This window comes from Protobothrops mucrosquamatus, unplaced genomic scaffold (genome assembly GCF_001527695.2).
Source record: "Protobothrops mucrosquamatus isolate PMUCROS unplaced genomic scaffold, P.Mucros_1.0 scaffold6559, whole genome shotgun sequence".
NCBI classification, from domain to species: Eukaryota; Metazoa; Chordata; class Lepidosauria; order Squamata; family Viperidae; genus Protobothrops; species Protobothrops mucrosquamatus.
Genome location: NW_015392382.1, coordinates 246 through 17,736, shown reverse-complemented (window position 1 = coordinate 17,736; position 17,491 = coordinate 246). Strand labels below are relative to the sequence as shown.

At 55.0% G+C, this 17,491-nt stretch overlaps 1 protein-coding gene across 1 annotated transcript; it reads right to left on the bottom strand.

The window, feature by feature from the left end:
- Positions 1-7: 7 nt before the first annotated feature.
- Positions 8-16,982, bottom strand: LOC107300278 (E3 ubiquitin-protein ligase UBR4-like; the record flags this gene model as incomplete). The annotated part of the gene is made up of 17 exons (XM_015829615.1): positions 16,866-16,982; positions 16,350-16,547; positions 15,120-15,200; positions 10,153-10,240; positions 9,545-9,672; positions 8,181-8,288; positions 7,907-8,026; positions 6,073-6,263; positions 5,586-5,759; positions 5,319-5,418; positions 4,505-4,723; positions 4,252-4,365; positions 3,985-4,127; positions 3,661-3,786; positions 3,205-3,399; positions 1,369-1,593; positions 8-98 (listed from the first exon to the last, which is right to left on the bottom strand). Coding segments are annotated over exons 1-17 (2,397 nt in total), but the record flags the coding sequence as incomplete, so codon positions are not given.
- Positions 16,983-17,491: the final 509 nt, after the last annotated feature.

Here is a 17,491-nt window from a genome sequence, read left to right as displayed (position 1 = left end):
CACTTACTCTGAACATGTTGTAAATGAGATCAACGAGGGCCCAGAACAGGAGGCTGGAGCGATAGGCAGCGTAGTCCTTCACGGCTCTGTCCGTTAGCCTGTTGGGAGGGGAGAGAGGCCGTCAGGTCCCTTGGACGGGTGGGTAGGCAGATAACTCCAGCCGGTGAATCATCCAGCAGTACGGGCGAGGGGACACACACACAAACGCACACACACACACACGTACAGAAATCTACACAGCAGGGGGCTGGGAACACATAGGCAGCCTGTAGCTCCCCCGTTTCCTGCACAAACTGATTTATAACTCAAGCCCCAAAGATGCTGCCTGGGTTTTGAGCACCTCCAGCTCATTTTTTGTGATGCCAGAAGCAGGAAGTCATTTTTCTCATGGTGTGTGTGTGTGTGTGTGTGTGTGTGAGTGAAGCCTCTTGGTGTCAAGCTTGAAGCTCGCTTTGCTGGTGCAACAATTATTGCTTCTTAGCTTGCCAAAGAACTTGGGGGGAGGATGGGGAATTGGAATGCAGGCTACAAAGATAAAGAAAGCAGACAGTGAGAATCAAGGACGATTCACCAGATGCCTGGCTCAACTCAGAGACATTTTCTCATAACCATATAATTGCCACCAATTGGGCCATGTGACCCGTTCATGAATGGGAGGGGAAATTCTATTCTTTTACTGGGGGGGGAGGTGTTGGGCTGGGGTTTGTCAGAGCTGGTTTCGCTTTCACATGTGCTGAAATGATGTACTCAATAAAGTTTGACACTAAGAGATCGGAATGCCTCAAAGGTATTTGCTTGGTTGGGTTCGTCAGTCGGAACCTTGACACTCGGCATGCTGAGCTGAGGGTCACTTCCACGGCCATCCCTGGGGGGGGGAGTATTCTCTCCCTCCCTCCCCCCTGAAAAGCAGATGGCAAAAGGGGGATCAACCCCCAAGACTCCCAGGCCTTCAGGAGAGCGTGTTGCAAAGGGTCCCTGGCGCCTGAGCTCTCTTCCCTCTCTTAAGCAAAGGCAGGGGGTGGGGTTTCAGGTCAGGAGACCCCGGGACGGCAGCAAATCAGCTGCCCCCTGACCTCAGAAGAGCCCCCACCCCAGCAGACAAGGAAGATGGACAGTCAGCGCTAGCAGCAGCTGGAAAAGAAGGGGCTGTGATCCCAAAGCTGGCCTTCACCAGGTGAACTTCAAAATCCAGTCCCAGAAGATCTGGCTCTATAGGACAGGCAGAAGGGGAAGGGCAGCTCCCAGGATCACAGGTAGTCAACTTACCACCAATTTGTTCAGTGACCGTTCACACAGTCACATGCTCAGTTGGGCGGCCATAAATCACAGGGTCTACCTGCGCAGCACCCAGCCGCGTCTTGTGCTTACTTGCTTGCTCCCGCCGGGGACACCGTCCGGGCGTGGGAGATGACCAGCAAACGCTTCAGGATGTCGATGTGCATCGCTTTCCACCGCTCGGGGGGCAGGATGTGGAGCGCCAGGACGGTGTAGTAATGGGGCCCGTCCACCTCAAAGGCCCCCTCCACCCACTTCTCCTTCGGCTGCTCCAGGAAGCTCTGCAGATTCTTCTCTTCTCGGGAGGTCGCCCGCGTCCTGGAGAGAGGAAGGCAGCAGAGGCTGTCGACAAGGGAGGCCTTTGGATCGGAGAAGCCCTTCCCCATCCCGGCCCGCAGGTCGCAAGGCCTCATCTCTGCCCGGCCCAGAGAGCAGGAGGCAGAGGGCATCTCCTAGGGAAGGGCCAAGCCGCAGAGAAGCCCATCAGAGGAGCCCTGGTCTTCTTTCATTGATTGGGGTCTCCCAAGCCCCCCCATCCTCCGAGGGTTACAGGCGGTCTTCAAGTGAACAACAACGGAGCCTCCCAATTTCTGTTGCTAAGCAAGGCTGCCCTTCAGTGATTTTCGGCGCAGTGGTTAGAGTGCAGTACTGCAGGCTGATTCTGCCGACTGCACGTTGGCAGTTCGATCCTAATTGGTTCAAGGTTGAACTCAGCCTTCCATCCTTCCGAGGTCGGTAAAATGGGGACCCAGATTGTTGTGGGGGAATATGCTGACTCTGTAAACCGCTCGGAGAGGGTTGTAAAAGCACGGTGAAGCGGTACATAAGTCTAAGTGCTCTTGCTATTGCTGTAGCTGATCGGATGTTGCATTAAGAGCTGTGGTGGCACAGTGGTTAGAATGCGGCATTGCAGGCTAACTCTACCCACAGTCTGGAGTTCGAGCCTGACCGGCTCAAGGTCGACTCAGCCTTCCATCATTTCGAGGTCGGTAAAGTGGGGGACCCGGATTTTTTGGAGCCACAGGCTGACTCTGTAAACCGTTTAGAGAGGGCTGTAAAGCACTGTGAAATGGTATAACAAGTCTCAGTGCTATTGCTATTGCAGGCAAACTCTGCCCAGTGCCAGGAGTTCGATCCTGACCGGCACAAGGTTGACTCAGCCTTCTATCCTTCTGAAGTCGGTAAAATGAGGACCCAGATTGTTGGGAAGGGCAACAGGCGGACTCTGTAAAAACCGCTTAGAGAGGGCTGTAAAGCACCGTGAAGCAGTATGTAAGTCTAAGGGCTATTGCTATTTTGCCCCATTTTCTTGCCACAGTTGCTAAGGGAATCACTGCAGCTGCTAAGTTAGTACCATGGCTGTTAACTGAATCTGGCTTCCCCACTGACTTTGCCTGTCGAAAGGTCGCAAGAGGGGGAATTCAGAGGACCCTGGTTATCACTGCGACCGACATAGGTAAGAGTTGGTTGCCTGAATTTTGATCACGCGACCCTGGGGAGGCTGCAACGGGCGTTAGGTATGAAAAACGGGCCCAAAGCCCTCCTTTTCCATGCTGGCGTAACTTCAAACGGTCCCTAAATGAACTGTTGAAAGCCGAGGACTGGCTGTAGAGATTTAAAAAGGAGTGATTTGGGTGAGGGTGGGGAGGGGCTTCCAGGGTGAAGGGCCAGGGCCTGTCCTGCTGCCCACAGCCTGGCAGACAAGATTTGGGCACCAGCCACAGAGTTTCCTCTGCTCAAGACGGGCAGTGGGGAGAGGAGGGGGGACGGGCAAACCCTCCGGGATCAACCTGCTCAGCCATTAAGTGCTGACCCCCTCCTCCTCCTCCTCCTCCTCCTCCTCCTCCTCCACCACCACCACCACCACCACCACCTCTGGTCTTTCCAACCTACGGCTAAAAGCACACGGAGGGTGTGGGGGATACTGACGTGTTGAGGACGTAAAGCACTGTGTGAATGATGTAGGGGATCAGGTGGATGTTGCTTTCCCGGCCACCGCCGCCTGTGTCCACGCTGAACGACTGCTCCGTGGCAAACCGGAGGAAGAGCAGCTTGGTGTCGTGGACGTTGAGCTGGTAGGTGGGCTCCCGCTGCCCCGTACACTCCTGGAGGTAAGTGTTGTGCCTGCCGAGGGAGAACCACAGGCGGATTAGGGCACCAACCCCCTTCTCCCGCTTCCCCCAGCTTCAAGGGCTGCTGTTGGGGACCGATTCCGTGGGAAAACAAGGTTAAGAAGGGATAAGCCACAAAAACAGAGTTTTTTTGGCAAGGGGACGCCTCATGAGACGTGCGAAGGCTTCCTCTTCCTCCTCCTCCTCCCAGATGGAAGGGTGCCCCTTGCCAGGCGCCGCAGGTGTTCCAGGAAAGGGCGTCCTTCCAACTCACCTTGCCAAGCAGGTGGCGAAGGCAGATTCTGGGACGTGCGGCCCCCAGACTGGCAGGAGGCCGTTGCATTTAGTGTTGGCATTCTGCAAGGCGGCGCTCTCCCACTCCTCGCGGCCCCGTGCCAACCTGCCAGGCGGAGGAAAGTCACGGGCGTCAGGAGCATGAGTTCTCCCCGCTCCCCCCTTCCCACCCCGGAGATAACCCCTCCGCCCCAATGAGCGTCTGACAGACTCCGTCTGACTTATCTGGGCTTCCAATCCAGACCTGGCTGAAATCCAAGGCTGCCAACCGGGAGAGGCCCGGCTGCCCGCGGGGCTTCCTTACCTGACCGCTGCCAAGTGGCAGTCGTAGTGGACGATGTTGAAGTGGGAGACGGTGCTGTAGCCCTGCTGCTTCCGAGGCTTGTTCTCAAACTCCTCCAGGGCCACCCGCTTGGTGAAGGTGTAAATGCCCAGGACTTTGGTGGGCTGCGGCAAAAAAAGTGCAGATAGGGTGGGCTGCCTCCAAAATGTTTCCAGGGACACACTTGACGGGGGGAGAGTCCCTCTCCCCTCCCCAGGGGACCGTGGGGAAGGTCCAGGCCTGACTCACCTGGAACTTGTAGCCTTCCCGGCAGATGCAGCACGTCAGGCCGGGTTCTTCGATCAGCTCCTCCATCTGCTTCAGCAGCGCTGTCTTCGTCACCACCTGTCCCTTCTCGTTCGTCTGGCAAGCCAAGCAAAGAGTGGAGGGGCTGAGGAGGAGGAGGAGGAGGAGGAGGAGGAGGAGGAGGAAGGGCCACGGGGCCTGCACTCCCCAGAGACCTCCTCGCATCCCGCCACCCCGAGCGAGAGGCGCCCGTTACCGTCATGCCGAGGGTGCCCAGGGCCTTCTGCCGCATGGCCATAGCCATCCGCTTCTTCTCCGCCCGCGTCTCCCGGCGGGCCGCGTCGATCTTCTTGTTCACGTCCGGGTGTTCCCGGAGGGCTTCCAGGAGGTTCTCGGCCAGCGTCCCGATGCCTTCGTCGCTGGAGACCTGCTCCAGCTTGTGCAAGTTGGAGATCGAATCGGTCCCAATCAGCGCCTGCGGGGCAGGGAGGGAGGGAGGGAGGCTTTCAGCTCGAGGGCCAGCGGACCAGGTCAGAATCCCATTGTTTCCCTTTCACCCTTTTGCTACCAGGAGTTCTCAGCGGCAGCACTGTTGCAGGACGGCAGTGGCCTCCCTCCCTAACTGAGCAAGGCCTCCGGGGGAACGGAGGGCCTTTGCCTTCCCCAGGCACAGCTAGGAGGGTAACGGTCGGGGCCCAGCACCGAAACTCACAAGGGCATAGGGAAAGCCAGGAGAGCATCGTGTGCTCGGGCACCGTCCCTGCCAAAGGCAGGCTCTGCAAAGCCTCCTGCTTTCCACAGAGAAATGGGGGGGGGGGGGGGGGGGGAGGAGAAAGAAGGGAGATGGAAGTAGAAAAAGAAAAGGAGTTGTAGAGGAGGAGGAGGAGGAGGAGGAGGAGGAGGAGGAGGAGGAGGAAGAAGGGAGATGGAAGTAGAAAAAGAAAAGGAGTTGTAGAGAAGAGGAGGAGGAGGAGGAGGAGGAGGAGGAAGAAGGGAGATGGAAATGGAGAAAGAAAAGGAGTTGCAGAGAGGAGGAGGAGGAGGAGATGGAGGAGGAGGGGGAACCTCACCTGGCTAGCTGGATGCTGAGTGGCGAGTCCTCGGAGTAGCCGCAGGATAAACGGGAGGGCCGGTCGAGACAGAAATTTCTTCCACACATCGGCGTCCAAACTGTCCGAGAGGCGGGGGGGCAGGGCGGGAAAGGAGAGCAAACGGTTGACCACCCTCAGTGTAGAAGCACTCCCCCCCTCTCAGCTGTTCCAGACCCAGACCTTGAAGCCACCCCCACCCCCCAGGCCGGGCCCCATCTCCCCACAGATGCCAGGCAGGGCCCTCACTTCTTGGCGCTGGGGATATGCTTCTTCATGTAGTCCAAGGCGCCCTGGGTGATCCCTCTCTGCAGGATGAGGTCCTTCAGCAGGTGCCCGTTGCTGTTGTTCTTGATGCCGGCGGCGATTTTGCAGAAGCAATCCAGGAAGACCTTGTCGTCCCCACTGTGTTCCTCGTCGTACCTGAGAGAGAGAGAGAGAACGAAAAGGGGAGGGGCATGGAAAAAGGCACCCAAAGACCACCTGAGTCGTGTCCTGCTTTTTTCAGGGGCAGAAAAAGCCACCAGGCAGCTCGAAACGAGAACGAAACTCAAAAGGAAAAGCCATTTTTCGTTCCTCGTTCCCTTGCAGGAGAGGAGCTGGGCAAATCACCCATTTGTGCAACGTGGAACGGTCACGCGTCCCTGCTTGTGTGCACGCCCGCCCAAGCACACCCAAACCCCAGTCTATTTAGCGGGAGACGGGAGACGGCCCCGGGCGCCCTCCTTGTCCGTACTTGTCGAAGCTGCAGTAGGGCTTGAATCGGTCCACCAGGATCTCCATCTTCTCCGTCTCCCCGAAGGACAGGTAAGGGATGATGCGCAGGAGGCCCTGGAGCACGCTGGGATTGGAGCGGACAAACGTGCTGTTGATCTGATCCAGCAGCATCACCAGCTGGTCCTTGTCGCCTGTCAGGAGCAGGTTGCCCTGCAGAGAGAATCGCCCACCCGCTTGAGAGGCAGCTGGAGAGCCCCCCCCCCGGGACACCAACCCAGCTGCCTGCCTGCCTGCCTCCCTGCCAGGACTGATGCTTCCCACGTCAACTGCCCAGAAAAAGAAACTCTTGGGACATGATTTTACCAAGAGTATATAATACTTTACTGAAAATTTACACTGTCCCAGAAGAAAGCAAAACCAGCTCTGATTTTTCCACTCAAAGGCTTGCTTGGTTAAACAATAGACTCCCTTGACCCCACCCACTGGGTGGTCACATTGTCCAATAGTAAAATTTCTTCTTGTTATGTCCATTTCATTGGCCTCAACTCTCGGTTGCCTAGACCAGAGTTCTCCAAACTTTCCAGGCTCGTGGCCTGGAGGGGAGAGCAGCTTCCAAATTACTGCGTGCGCGTGCATGTGCACGCACACGGGGCCACACCCACTGGTGCAATACTAGCGGCCGTGTTTGTGCATGCGGCAGCGCCATGCGCATGCATGAACAGCCGTGCACCCCTGCAGCGGCTAGCGCCTGTTCGCACGTGCACAAATGAGCCACGCACACCCCCTGCGCTAGTGGCCCATTCACACACGCAAAAACGGGGCATGCCCCCCTCCACGCTAGCGTTTCTGTTTGAGCCTGCGCGCATGCGCAAACAGGGCCATGGGTGCGGGTGCTAGCACAAGGGGGGGAATACGCATCCATGCGTGCGTGCCCTGGCCAGCCATTTCTACAGCCCGCTAGCCAAGAGCCTGCAGCCCAGTACCAGGGCGCAGCCCATAGGTTGGGGACCCCTGGCCTAGACATCACCCCTCCCACCTTTGCATTCCAGGGTCAAGATGTGAGCAAAAGGGGAAATCTAGGTGAAAAGGCAAGTAAGTCCTGACATGCCTCCTCTTGGCTGCTGCGGGGACTAAGGCAGAGAAGCCACCCTTGCAATTATGAATGTTGGGTCCCGCTAGTTCCTCGTGACCCTAGGAACCTTCCAGCACAGAGCAAAAGATCCGCCCCCCCCCCCGGTCTCCTTCTGGAGTGACCCACAGAACAGCTCCCTCAATCTAGCCAGCCCACCAGCGTTCCGCTTTTCAAGATTCCTTCCCTCTTGAACCCCCAACTACGTAACAGACGTGGTTGCAATATGAGAGGGAAGATGATGGACAGGGCCCCAGGGCTGCCCCCTTATGCTTGCTTGCGCCTCGCTGCTATGCGGCGACAGACTGCCATGAGCTGTGCTAAGGGGGAACGTTGGGAAGGGGATACTCGGGGGGAAAGTGGAAGTAGAAACTCTGCCGCCGCAAGATGCTGCCTCAAGGTCACCTGGCTGGAAGGAGGAGGAGCTGCACACCGATCTGCGCTCAGACTGACTGTTATGAAAACATCTTGCATGATTGGTTACAAAGGGGGTGGGCAGTGAGGGGCAGATAAGGGGGGGGGAGTAAAAACTTAGGGATTTGGGCACGTGATGATCAGATCTGAATGTGCAATGCTGCAGGACACTTGATCTCTAATAAAACTCTACCTTTCTCAACCAATGGGGCCAAGAGGTTTAAGCTGTGGCAGATCTGACGCTCTGTCTCTGAACGCCACCCACGCTCCTCTTCCTTGTCCATCCACAAGTTTACACCCCTGTACCAACCTTGTCCTCACTCAGTGGCTCTGCATTGGACTCGTCCAGGATAATCTCCATGATGCTGAGGACCTGTTCTGCCACCGCCGCTCCCCCGCTGTCCTTGCTTTCCTGCTCGGCCACCAGAGCCTACGAAGAGGGCGCAAAAAAACCCAAAAAGCATTGGAGATGGAGAGCTCAGCCACCAGTCTGGCTTCCTCTTTGCTGACCCAGGGGACCCCCCCTGAGCAGGGAAGGAGGGAGAGAGAGAGAACCTGCCAGGTGGTGGGGCGTGGCCGCTTACCAAGTTCAGCGTGCCCAGCATGACGTTGAGGGTGTTCATCTCCAGCTTCACCAGCTGCTGACGGTTGACCTTCACTTTGACGCAGTAGCTGAAGAGTTTCAGCAGGACCTGCGGGAGGAAGAGACGGCCGAAGGTTTCAGGAGCAGCTTCCACCCCAAGCAATGTTTAACCATGTTCGAAGACCCATGGACCAGGAGCAGCTCCGCTCCAGCCTCTCAAAGGAAGAGCAGCAAGCAATTGTCCTAAAAACGGCCACCTGGTGGCTGGAATTTCCCTGTCATGGCTTGGAAAGCTCCTTGGTTCATCTAACTCTCCGAGACTGGTGGAGTCTAAGGCTTCAGGAAAGAATTCCTCTAGACCAGGGGTAGGCAGCCTTGGCTCTTTTATGACTCGTGGACTTCAACTCCCAGAATTCCTGAGCCAGCCATGCTGAGGGGAAAGGGAGAGGTTTCCAAGCTGAGCCAGGCTGGCTCAGGAATTCTGGGAGTTGAAGTCCACCAGTCATAAAAGAGCCAAAGCTGCCTACCCCTGCTCTAGACATACCTGGAGCTGCTAGAGCAGTGATGGAGAACCTTTTAGAGACCGAGTACCCAAACTGCAACCCAAAACCCACTTATTTATCGCTGGGTGCCAGATGGGCATGGCCCACTGTGTGGGCGTGGCTGTGGCGGTCATGGCAGACAGGGTGGGTATGGCCAAGGTGGGCATGGTCACCTTGATGTTGCTCATGGGGAGGGATGCCTGTGGGGGCCGGGCAGGGTTGGGGGTCTCTGGCAGGTGGGGTGGTGGGTAGGAGGCTCGTCCTGCAGGGTGAGGCAAGGCAGGGTGGGGGTGCCATTGTCCCAGGGCAAAGCGAGGCAGGGGCCAGGGCAGCTGCTGCCTGACACCATCGGCCACCGCACACAGAGGCCAGTGAGCGCATGGGGGCCGACAGTGTCCGTCAGCAGCCACAGCCTGCCGGCCCCTTGACCGGTGCACTCTGGGGCTCTGCAGCCCGCCCCCAGCAGTTCAGAGAAGCGCCCACAGAGAGGGCTCTGAGTGCCGCCTCTGGCACACGTGCCATAGGTTCGCCACCACTGTGCTAGAGCCTCTGTTACTGGCTGCTTGCCTCTACACCCCTTGGCTGGATTCAATGTTTTGATACTGGTCTCGTTTCTTGGACTGATGTTGAAAAATGAGGAGAAGATGGCCAAGATGGTCAACAAGATAGTCCACAAAACTCCTCTCTTTGCTGGAAGTGTAACTGAAATATTTTTTTTCTTTCTTCCATCAACCTTTGGGGAAAACTGATGATCTGTCTTCACACAACCATCCCACTAGAAAAGGACTTCCAACAGGAAGGGGAGGTGGGGAACGCGGCTCACCGTCAGCAGATGCCGGCCTTGTTTGAAGTCTTTGATCCCGGTCAAGCGGTTCAGCATGCAGCCTAGGCCGCCGCACTGCGCCATGACTCCCGCCATCTTGTACACCTCTTCCTCATCCTCCTCTTCATCTGGGAAAAAGAAAGAGGCCTTCAGGAGAGAAACAACGGCATCGACAAGGCCTGGAGAAAAGATCCTGGCTATTTTTCCCAGAGGCAGGCACAAGTTGCCTGGATTCTCCTCCTGACTCAGCATCCTTGGAGGATCAGGATGTTCTGGGTAGCCTGCTCAAAAGAGCACTGGGCCAACAGGCCTGGTGGACGCGTTGGCGCTAAATAAATGCCCGGCATTGAAAATAATCTTGCCCTCTTCCAGGGTGGAGGAGGCAAAGCATCGGTTTGGCAACTTTGGCTCTCGTCGCGATGGCCAAACGTCTAAAACAGTGTTTCTCAACCTCAGCAACTTTACAATGTGTGGCTGGCTGGGGGATTCTGGGAGTTGAAGTCCACACAGCTTAAAAGTTGCTGAAGTGGAGAAACAGGGTTGGAATCTAAGCCATCCGATGCTGGATTCAAGGGCCAGCATCCCGTGGCAGGATGCAAGGTTGGTACCTGTGGTGGAATCCAGAGACTCTATGAATTCTTCCGTGGCGTCCCCCAGCAGGCCGCGCATGCGATAAATTATCCTCATGGGCTCGCCCTGCCGAGGAGAAAAGGGGAGACCAAACAGACTTTGATCAGACAAGCACAGAAGAGGCAGAGAAATATCCAGGGCTTGACCCTCCACTAGGCTGGGCTAATCCGCTCATGGGCTTCCTTGCTTCCTTCAGACGCTTATTAACACGGTCTCCATTCTTCCCATTAAAGATCACAGCCCAACGCAACTTCTGCAGCAGCAGCAGCGGAGAAGATGTAGTGGCTGAGACTGGCTCCTCTCAGTGAAAAGGGACAAACACTCCAGGTTGCAATAAAAGCTACACATGACTGGAGAGGCAGGGCAGGGGGTGCATCCCCAACTGAGGGAGCTTCCTCTAGCTCAGGGGTAGGCAACTTCAGCTCTTTTATGACTCATGGACTTCAACTCCCAGAATCCCTGAGTCAGCTATGCTGACTCAGGGATTCTGGGAGTTGAAGTCCATGAGTCATAAAAGAGTCTAGCTCAAAGAAATGATGCAGGAGGCATCACGGTGGGGGCATACAAGTCCCTTTGGCAAAGTCTAGAGAAAGAGGCAGTAAAACCACCCAGTCTAGAACAGGTTGGAAGACCCAGATCTGGCCTGGGATGGAGCCCGGACAGACTGGAAGTTAAACCCGGAAACTGTGCTCTTTCCTTCTGTTTTAACCCGACAAGAAACCGAAGAATGCCTCCACGCGGGCAAGCTCGGCCCTCCAGGAGCCAAAGGAAACGCGCAGAAGTGTGTGACAGGTTAATTAAACTGGCACCTTCAAAGGAAGGGCAGCGGGGAAGAGAAAGCTCCTACGGATGAGAAGAAAACAGGAGAGGGGGGGGGTGGGGGCGGCTGGCAAGGTGGCTGGGGAAAGAGAAGTGACAATTTAATAAGCTTTTAAGCCAAACTGGGTATTAGGAAAAGTGCCAAAGCCCAGGAGGGTCTCCTTACAACTTTCCCCACGGAGACAGCGCCCCTCTTACAAGTCCCGGGCCCCAGACGCAGAGGGCGAGTTTCCGTTTTAAGGACCCTGGAAGTCTGAACGGGGAAGGGAAAAGAGTAGGGGGTGAGGGGAAGGGGAGGGTGACATTCCCTGGTTGGGAGGAGGAGGAGACTTTATTGGGGAGGGGGGGGAAAGAGGCAAAGCCCAGAAGAGCAAAGAGGAGCTGTCAAGAGGACTACCGCTAAGCCCGGTGCCGAATAAGCCGGCGCTTAATGTCAGAGGAGATTCTGAGCGAGGCTGGGGGAGCCCCAAGGGGAAATGGGGGGGGATCAAAAGCTGGGCTCCAGAGTAGCAGCAGCCACCGTGGAGGAGAGCTGGTCAAAGGCTGAACCCCAAAAGAGGCAAGGGGGAAAAAAACACGGGCCTGGGGAGAATTTCTTGGGAGTCACCGTTCCTTCCCAGCCTTGGCCATTCTCACCCACTTTGGGACAAGCCAAGTCAAGCTCTCTGTCGCCACCCTGCGAGAGGGCACGGGCGCAGAAAGAGAGGCGGTCCTTGGTTTATGGCCATTTGGTTAAAATGGGTTCAAAGTTACAATGGCACTCACAACCGCCGCAACAGCCCCACGGCCCCATGATCAGTGGATTTACGATGGCCGCACCTGCCCGGCAGTCATCCGATCCCCATTTGTGACCTTCTCGGCCAGCTTCAGGCAAGCTAAATCAATGGGGGGGGGGGAGCCGGATTCGCTTAACGACTGCATGAGTCACCTCACAAATGCTGTGATATGCTTAACAGCCGCTGGGGGGGAGGGGAGAAGGGTGATAAAATCAGGTGTGACTCACTTAGCAACCAACTTGCTTAGCAATGGAAATTTGTGGTCATTAAGTTGAGGTATTGATTTAATAGCTAAGCAGCTTATGTAATGTATGTAATGATGGGAATGACTCAGCAGGGTCTGAGTCTCTTTAAGAGCCATTGTATAAAGCAGGGGTAGGCAACCTCGGCTCTTTTATGACTGACTCAGGAATTCTGGGAGTTGAAGTCCACGAGTCATAAAAGAGCCGAGGTTGCCTATCCCTGGTATAAAAGGAAGGCTCTGCTGATGTGTACTTTCTTCTTCTGTTTCCTGCTGTAACTGTGGTTTGTTGGATCCTGCTGCTTGAGCTCGTATATGTTTATTGCTCTGGTGTATGATATTGTAGACGGTGCAAGATAAACCACCATTTACTACAGACCACTGTTTACTGCGTTTATTCCTGGGTTATCTCTACTACAGACCACTGTTTACTGCGTTTACTCCTGGATTGTCTCGCGCAATAAGACCTGTGCACACTCTGACAGCTAGCTGTAACCGAAGCTTAATGGCGGTGTCTATTGAGGGAAATCGCCCCCCAGTCTTAGCTAAGTGGAAAAAGCAGCCTGTGACATGTAGGTAGTCCTTGACTTACAACCACTGTGGAGCCCAACATTTCTGTTGCTAAGAGAGACAGTTAAGTGAATTTTGCCCCATTTTACAAATCTTCCTTCCCACGGTTGCTAAGCAAATCACTGCAGTTAAGTCAGTCACACGGTTGTTAAGTGAATCACTACAGTTGTTAAGTTAGTCACACGGTTGTTAAGTGAACCTGGCTCCCCCCTTGACTTTGCTCGACAGAAGGGGATCGCATGACCCCGGGACATTGCGACCGTCATAAGTATGAACCCCTTGCCAAGTGTCCCAATTTTGATCCCATGACTTCAGAGATGCCACACATCGGTTGTTAACTCTGAAAAACTGTCCTTTCTCAATGCCTTTGTAACTTTGAACCCTCTCTAAGCGAACTGTTGTAAATTGTGGACTGCCTGTCTTCTCTCTCTCTCAGCTACCTATCCAGGCACAGGAGGGGCAAATCAAAAGGGACTAGAATCCCTTCTGGTTCCCCTCCGTTTACAGGGCTTCCAAGCCCTCCGTGATGAAATGCAGGCTTTTGTTCAAAAAACTGTCACCACATTCAAAGCGCGGGGCCATTTGGAGACCCGCATCTGAATGAATTAATCTCCAAACTGCCTTCTCGACAAGCATGAGATTCTTTTGAACTCCGAATGACAAGGCCGGGTTATTTTAACGTATTCATTCCTGGAGGCTTTCTGGGGGATAATACCCAAAGTTTGGCACCGAGAGTTAAAGCAAAGATATCAAGTCCTTAATCCCCTCCCGAAAATGCTTGCCTACAAAGGTATTTTGAATTTTTGATAGCACACAGGCACAGCCCTTTCTCTTCCCTGGGATAAAAATCATCTCCGCTATAAAACCGGATGCCGTTGATCGCCAGGAAGGCCGTCTTATCTGCTTCCTAATTTGGGCCCGTAACTGTCTCCTGACATACCTATGGGCCCATCACGCGACGGAGGCTCAGGCTAAGCGGGCGTTAGGCGGATTGTAGAAAACAAAAAAGAAGAAGAAGAAGAAGAAGAAGAAGCAGGAGGCTGAAGAAATTAAAGACAAGAAAAGAGAATCCATCTGCGAGAGGTTTCAAGGCTGCCCTGCTCAGCAGGGACTTGATCAGCCAAAGCTTTCCTAAAATGATTTTTTTCCCCAATAAACAAAGGTGAGAATTTCATCAGCGGGTTTGCTGGGACAGGGGTCTCTAACCCCGGGGCTGTGGCCCACCTCTGGCCTTGAGCAGTTTGCAACCAGGCCATGGAAGTGGCAGGCAAATGTGCGCACCTCCACTGGCGTGAACAGCAGGTGAGCACATGCGCTCCATTCGCGTGAGCGGCGGGCATTCAGCGCAAATGGAGCTGCGTGCGCGCATGTGCCCACTGTTCCTGCGGAACCATCCCCTCCCTCTTCTCCTTCCCAATGGTCCACAAAGCCGAAAAGCTTTGGGAAACTCTGTGCTAGGCAACAAATCGCCTGCCCCAAAGCAGCCTATATAGGGAGCAGCACAACTGTTTGGGGCAAACTCTGACCAGCAGCAAAGTCTAGCCTGCTTTTCCACACAGCATTGGCTAACCCAGAGGTCCCCAACCTGGGCTGTGGCCTCTTGACTGCCAGGCTGCGTGAGTAGCTGGGCAGTGCACGCACGTGTGCGCCTGCTCACCCCACCTCGTGCCACCGTTGCCGCGAGTGTTGCGCGGGAGGTGGCAATGCCACTAGTATCGCGTAGGTGGCAGCATTGCCATGAACTTTGTGTGGGTGGCGGGAATGCCGCAAGTGGCAGGAGGGCCATGGCGCAATCATCATACGGGGTGGCATTGCTGCAGGCCACGGTGCGATCCTCGTGCGGGGGCTGTGCTATGAGCCTTGCGCTGGGGCAGCTTTGCTGTGGGCCACAGCGGGATCCTTGCACCGGGGCGGTGGCATGAACCTCACGACAGCACAGTATCACTGCGGCTGTGGCGCAAGCCTCGTGCTGGCGGTAGCATTGCTGCGATCCTGGCAGTGGCGGTGCCACAAACCCAACACAGGCGCCAGTTACTGAGAGCCTTGCGTGCATGCTCGCAGCCCCGTTTACGTGATGCACATGCTCGCAGCCTGTTTGTATGTGCGGGTGCACGCGTGGCCACGTTCACGTTGGCGCATGGGCATGTAAGGCACCTGCCACTCCCTTTCCCACCGGGCCGCCAATCCAAAAAGGTTGGAGAACCCTGGGCTAACCGACCGCCTTCCTCCTCCTCTGAGGATCCAGTCCTTGGACTGCGAGGAAAACAGTTGGATTGTAATGTTCAGCCATGGTGTGGCTGAAGACACGCACTCACGTGTGCAAGAAATCTGGAGTGTGGCACACGCACATACACACACACAGCGTAAGCTACAGGAACACAGTGCACCGTGGGAAGCACAGCCCTCCCACGGGCAACGGTGGGAGAGGAAGAGAGGACAAATCTCTGGGGAAAAAGAAAAGGCCTGGGCAGCGCACACACTGTGTCCATTCCAAGATCTCAGGGACGTGAGAGGCCGAAAGGAGAAAAGGACCCCTCACCTCGTTAGTCGGACACCAGACTTTCTTGTACACTTCAGCAACTGGGAGGTCCAAGCTGATGATCTTGTTGTTCACCAGAAGCTGAAAGAAAACAGGAGGAAGAAAAACACAGCGGGGAGATGAACGAGGACGACTAGACCCAAGGACAATTTTTTTCTCCGTGCCATCACTCTGCTCAACTAATTCCCACAACACTGTCAAATTATCTAGTAAGGCTGTATTACTGTTATTCTTCTCACCTCTCCTATTACCTACCTCGTCTCCTTAGGACTATAACTTTGTGGCTAATATATTACAATTTATATTGTTTATCCTAGTAAGAGTTTTATGTTGTTGATTGCTTATTTAGTATCCTATGACTATCGCTAAGTGTTGTCTCTCTTACGATTTATGATGAATGTATTTTTATGTGTTTCTCCGAAAATAAGATCCAGTCTTATTTTGCTTTTGCCTCCAAAAGAGGCACCAGGTCTTGTTTTTGTTTTTTTTTGGAGAGGGGGCTTTTCCACTCACCTCCGGCACCGACAGCCCTGCCCAGCCGGCCCACTTCTTCTGTGGCCGAAGGAGCAGCTTCATTCTGCAGCTGAGCATGGAGCTTTGGCCTGCATTTCACTGTCAGAGGCCTTTCTGGAAGGCCAGTGCAGCCGAGAACTGAGCTACGGATGCTCGGTTCTCGGCCGCAGATGCCTTCCGGAAAGGCCTCTGACTGCGAAAGCGAGGAGAGGCAGGTTACAACAGTAAGCAGGGGCAGGGCACGTTTGACAGCTCCACCCCTCCTCAACCACGTCCTAGCTTGGTTTTTAGGCATGTGCCTCGCCCCAAACCATGGCTTATTTCTGGGGTAGGGCTTATATTAGGCCCACCCTCCAAAATCAAGCTAGGGCTTATTTTCAGGGTAGGTCTTACTTTCGGGGAAACGCAGCATGGTCATGATTTATCCCTTATTGCTTTTTTGGTACACTGAGAGCTTCCGCACCGGAGACAAATTCCTTGTGTGTCCAATCACACTTGGCCAACAGAGAATTCTATCCAAGTTTTAAACATGGGGAAAGATCCCTGTTTTCTGGAAAGTGGGCACTGCAGAAAGCCACAAGGGGGCCCTGCACAGGCTGCCAAGGAAAAGAGCCAGGCTTCATAAGCCAAGGGGGGGCTGCACAAAATCCCGGCCCCTCCCGGGGCTTGCAAAGCGTGGCCGCCCTCCAGCTGATCCGGCTCGCCCGGCCTTCTCACCTCCATGCCGCTGTCGTCTTCCAACAGAGCCACCAAGTCGCAATCCTGGCAGATCTTGTTCTTGATGTCCCTCATCAGCGGCCCGATGCCCGGCTCGTTGCTGCTGTAAGGGTTCCCGGGCATCCGGCCCTGCAGGAAATCCTCTTGCTGGGGGTCCTTCTCCAGGGTGACGAAGAACTCCGTCACTTCGTTCTCCTCCTAAAAGAGGCCAGAAGCGCCAGGGGTGAGGAAGAGGGTCCCGTCTCCCGCCCCGCCGGCTCTACGGCGCCGCCAATGGCTGACAGTTGCCGAGAGCCCCAGACCGTGTTGCCCCTGCCCTTCACGGGTCCTTGAGGGTCAGGGTGGAGACCCATCCAAAGGCTGTTCTTCCTGGGTCACGAGAAAAGAGCAAGGAGTGGAAGCAGTGCCCCCCCAAAGTGTTTAGGGGGCCAGTGGAGTTGAGCACCCCTCTTTGGCTTCTCTGCTCCAAAAGCCTCCTGGGCGGGCAGGATCAGGACCAGGTTGCCCCCCCCTTACCGGGTAGATGATGCTGCAGAGTCTCTCGAAGATAAAGACGGGGGTCCGGTAGTCGTCCAGGCTGTAGCGCTTGGCGGTTTCAATGCAGACGGCCATGAATGCCTTGGTCTCCGATTCCGTGCCTACAGGCGGGTTGAGAGAGGAGGGGAGGAGAGGGGGGCTCACTGGGGTGTTTCCCAAAGTGGATTCCTCCCTGGGATGGATGGGTGGGATTTGCCAGGGAGACCACCAGGTCCCCACCAAAGGAGCAAAGAAGCGTTCCCCCCCCGAAACTAAGAAGCTAAGTGGATGGTTCCCCTTTTCTTTTGAAGAACATCTCCAGAAGGGAGAAAACGGCTCCTTAGGTAGAACCCCTGTTTCTTTCCTCTTCCTTTTTCCCCTTGGCTGAGTCCAGCAAGGCTAGGGTTGGAATAGAAATAGAAACAGAAATAGAAATAGAAATAGAAGTAGAAGTAGAAATAGAACTAGAATAGAATAGAATAGAATAGAATAGAATAGAATAGAAATAGAAATAGAATAGAATAATGGGAGGAATGAAGAATAGAATAGAATAGGAATAGAAATAGAGGAACTTCCGGTGGCAGGCGACTTCGCTGGACGCAGCTGTTTGCTGCTCCCGCCTGTTT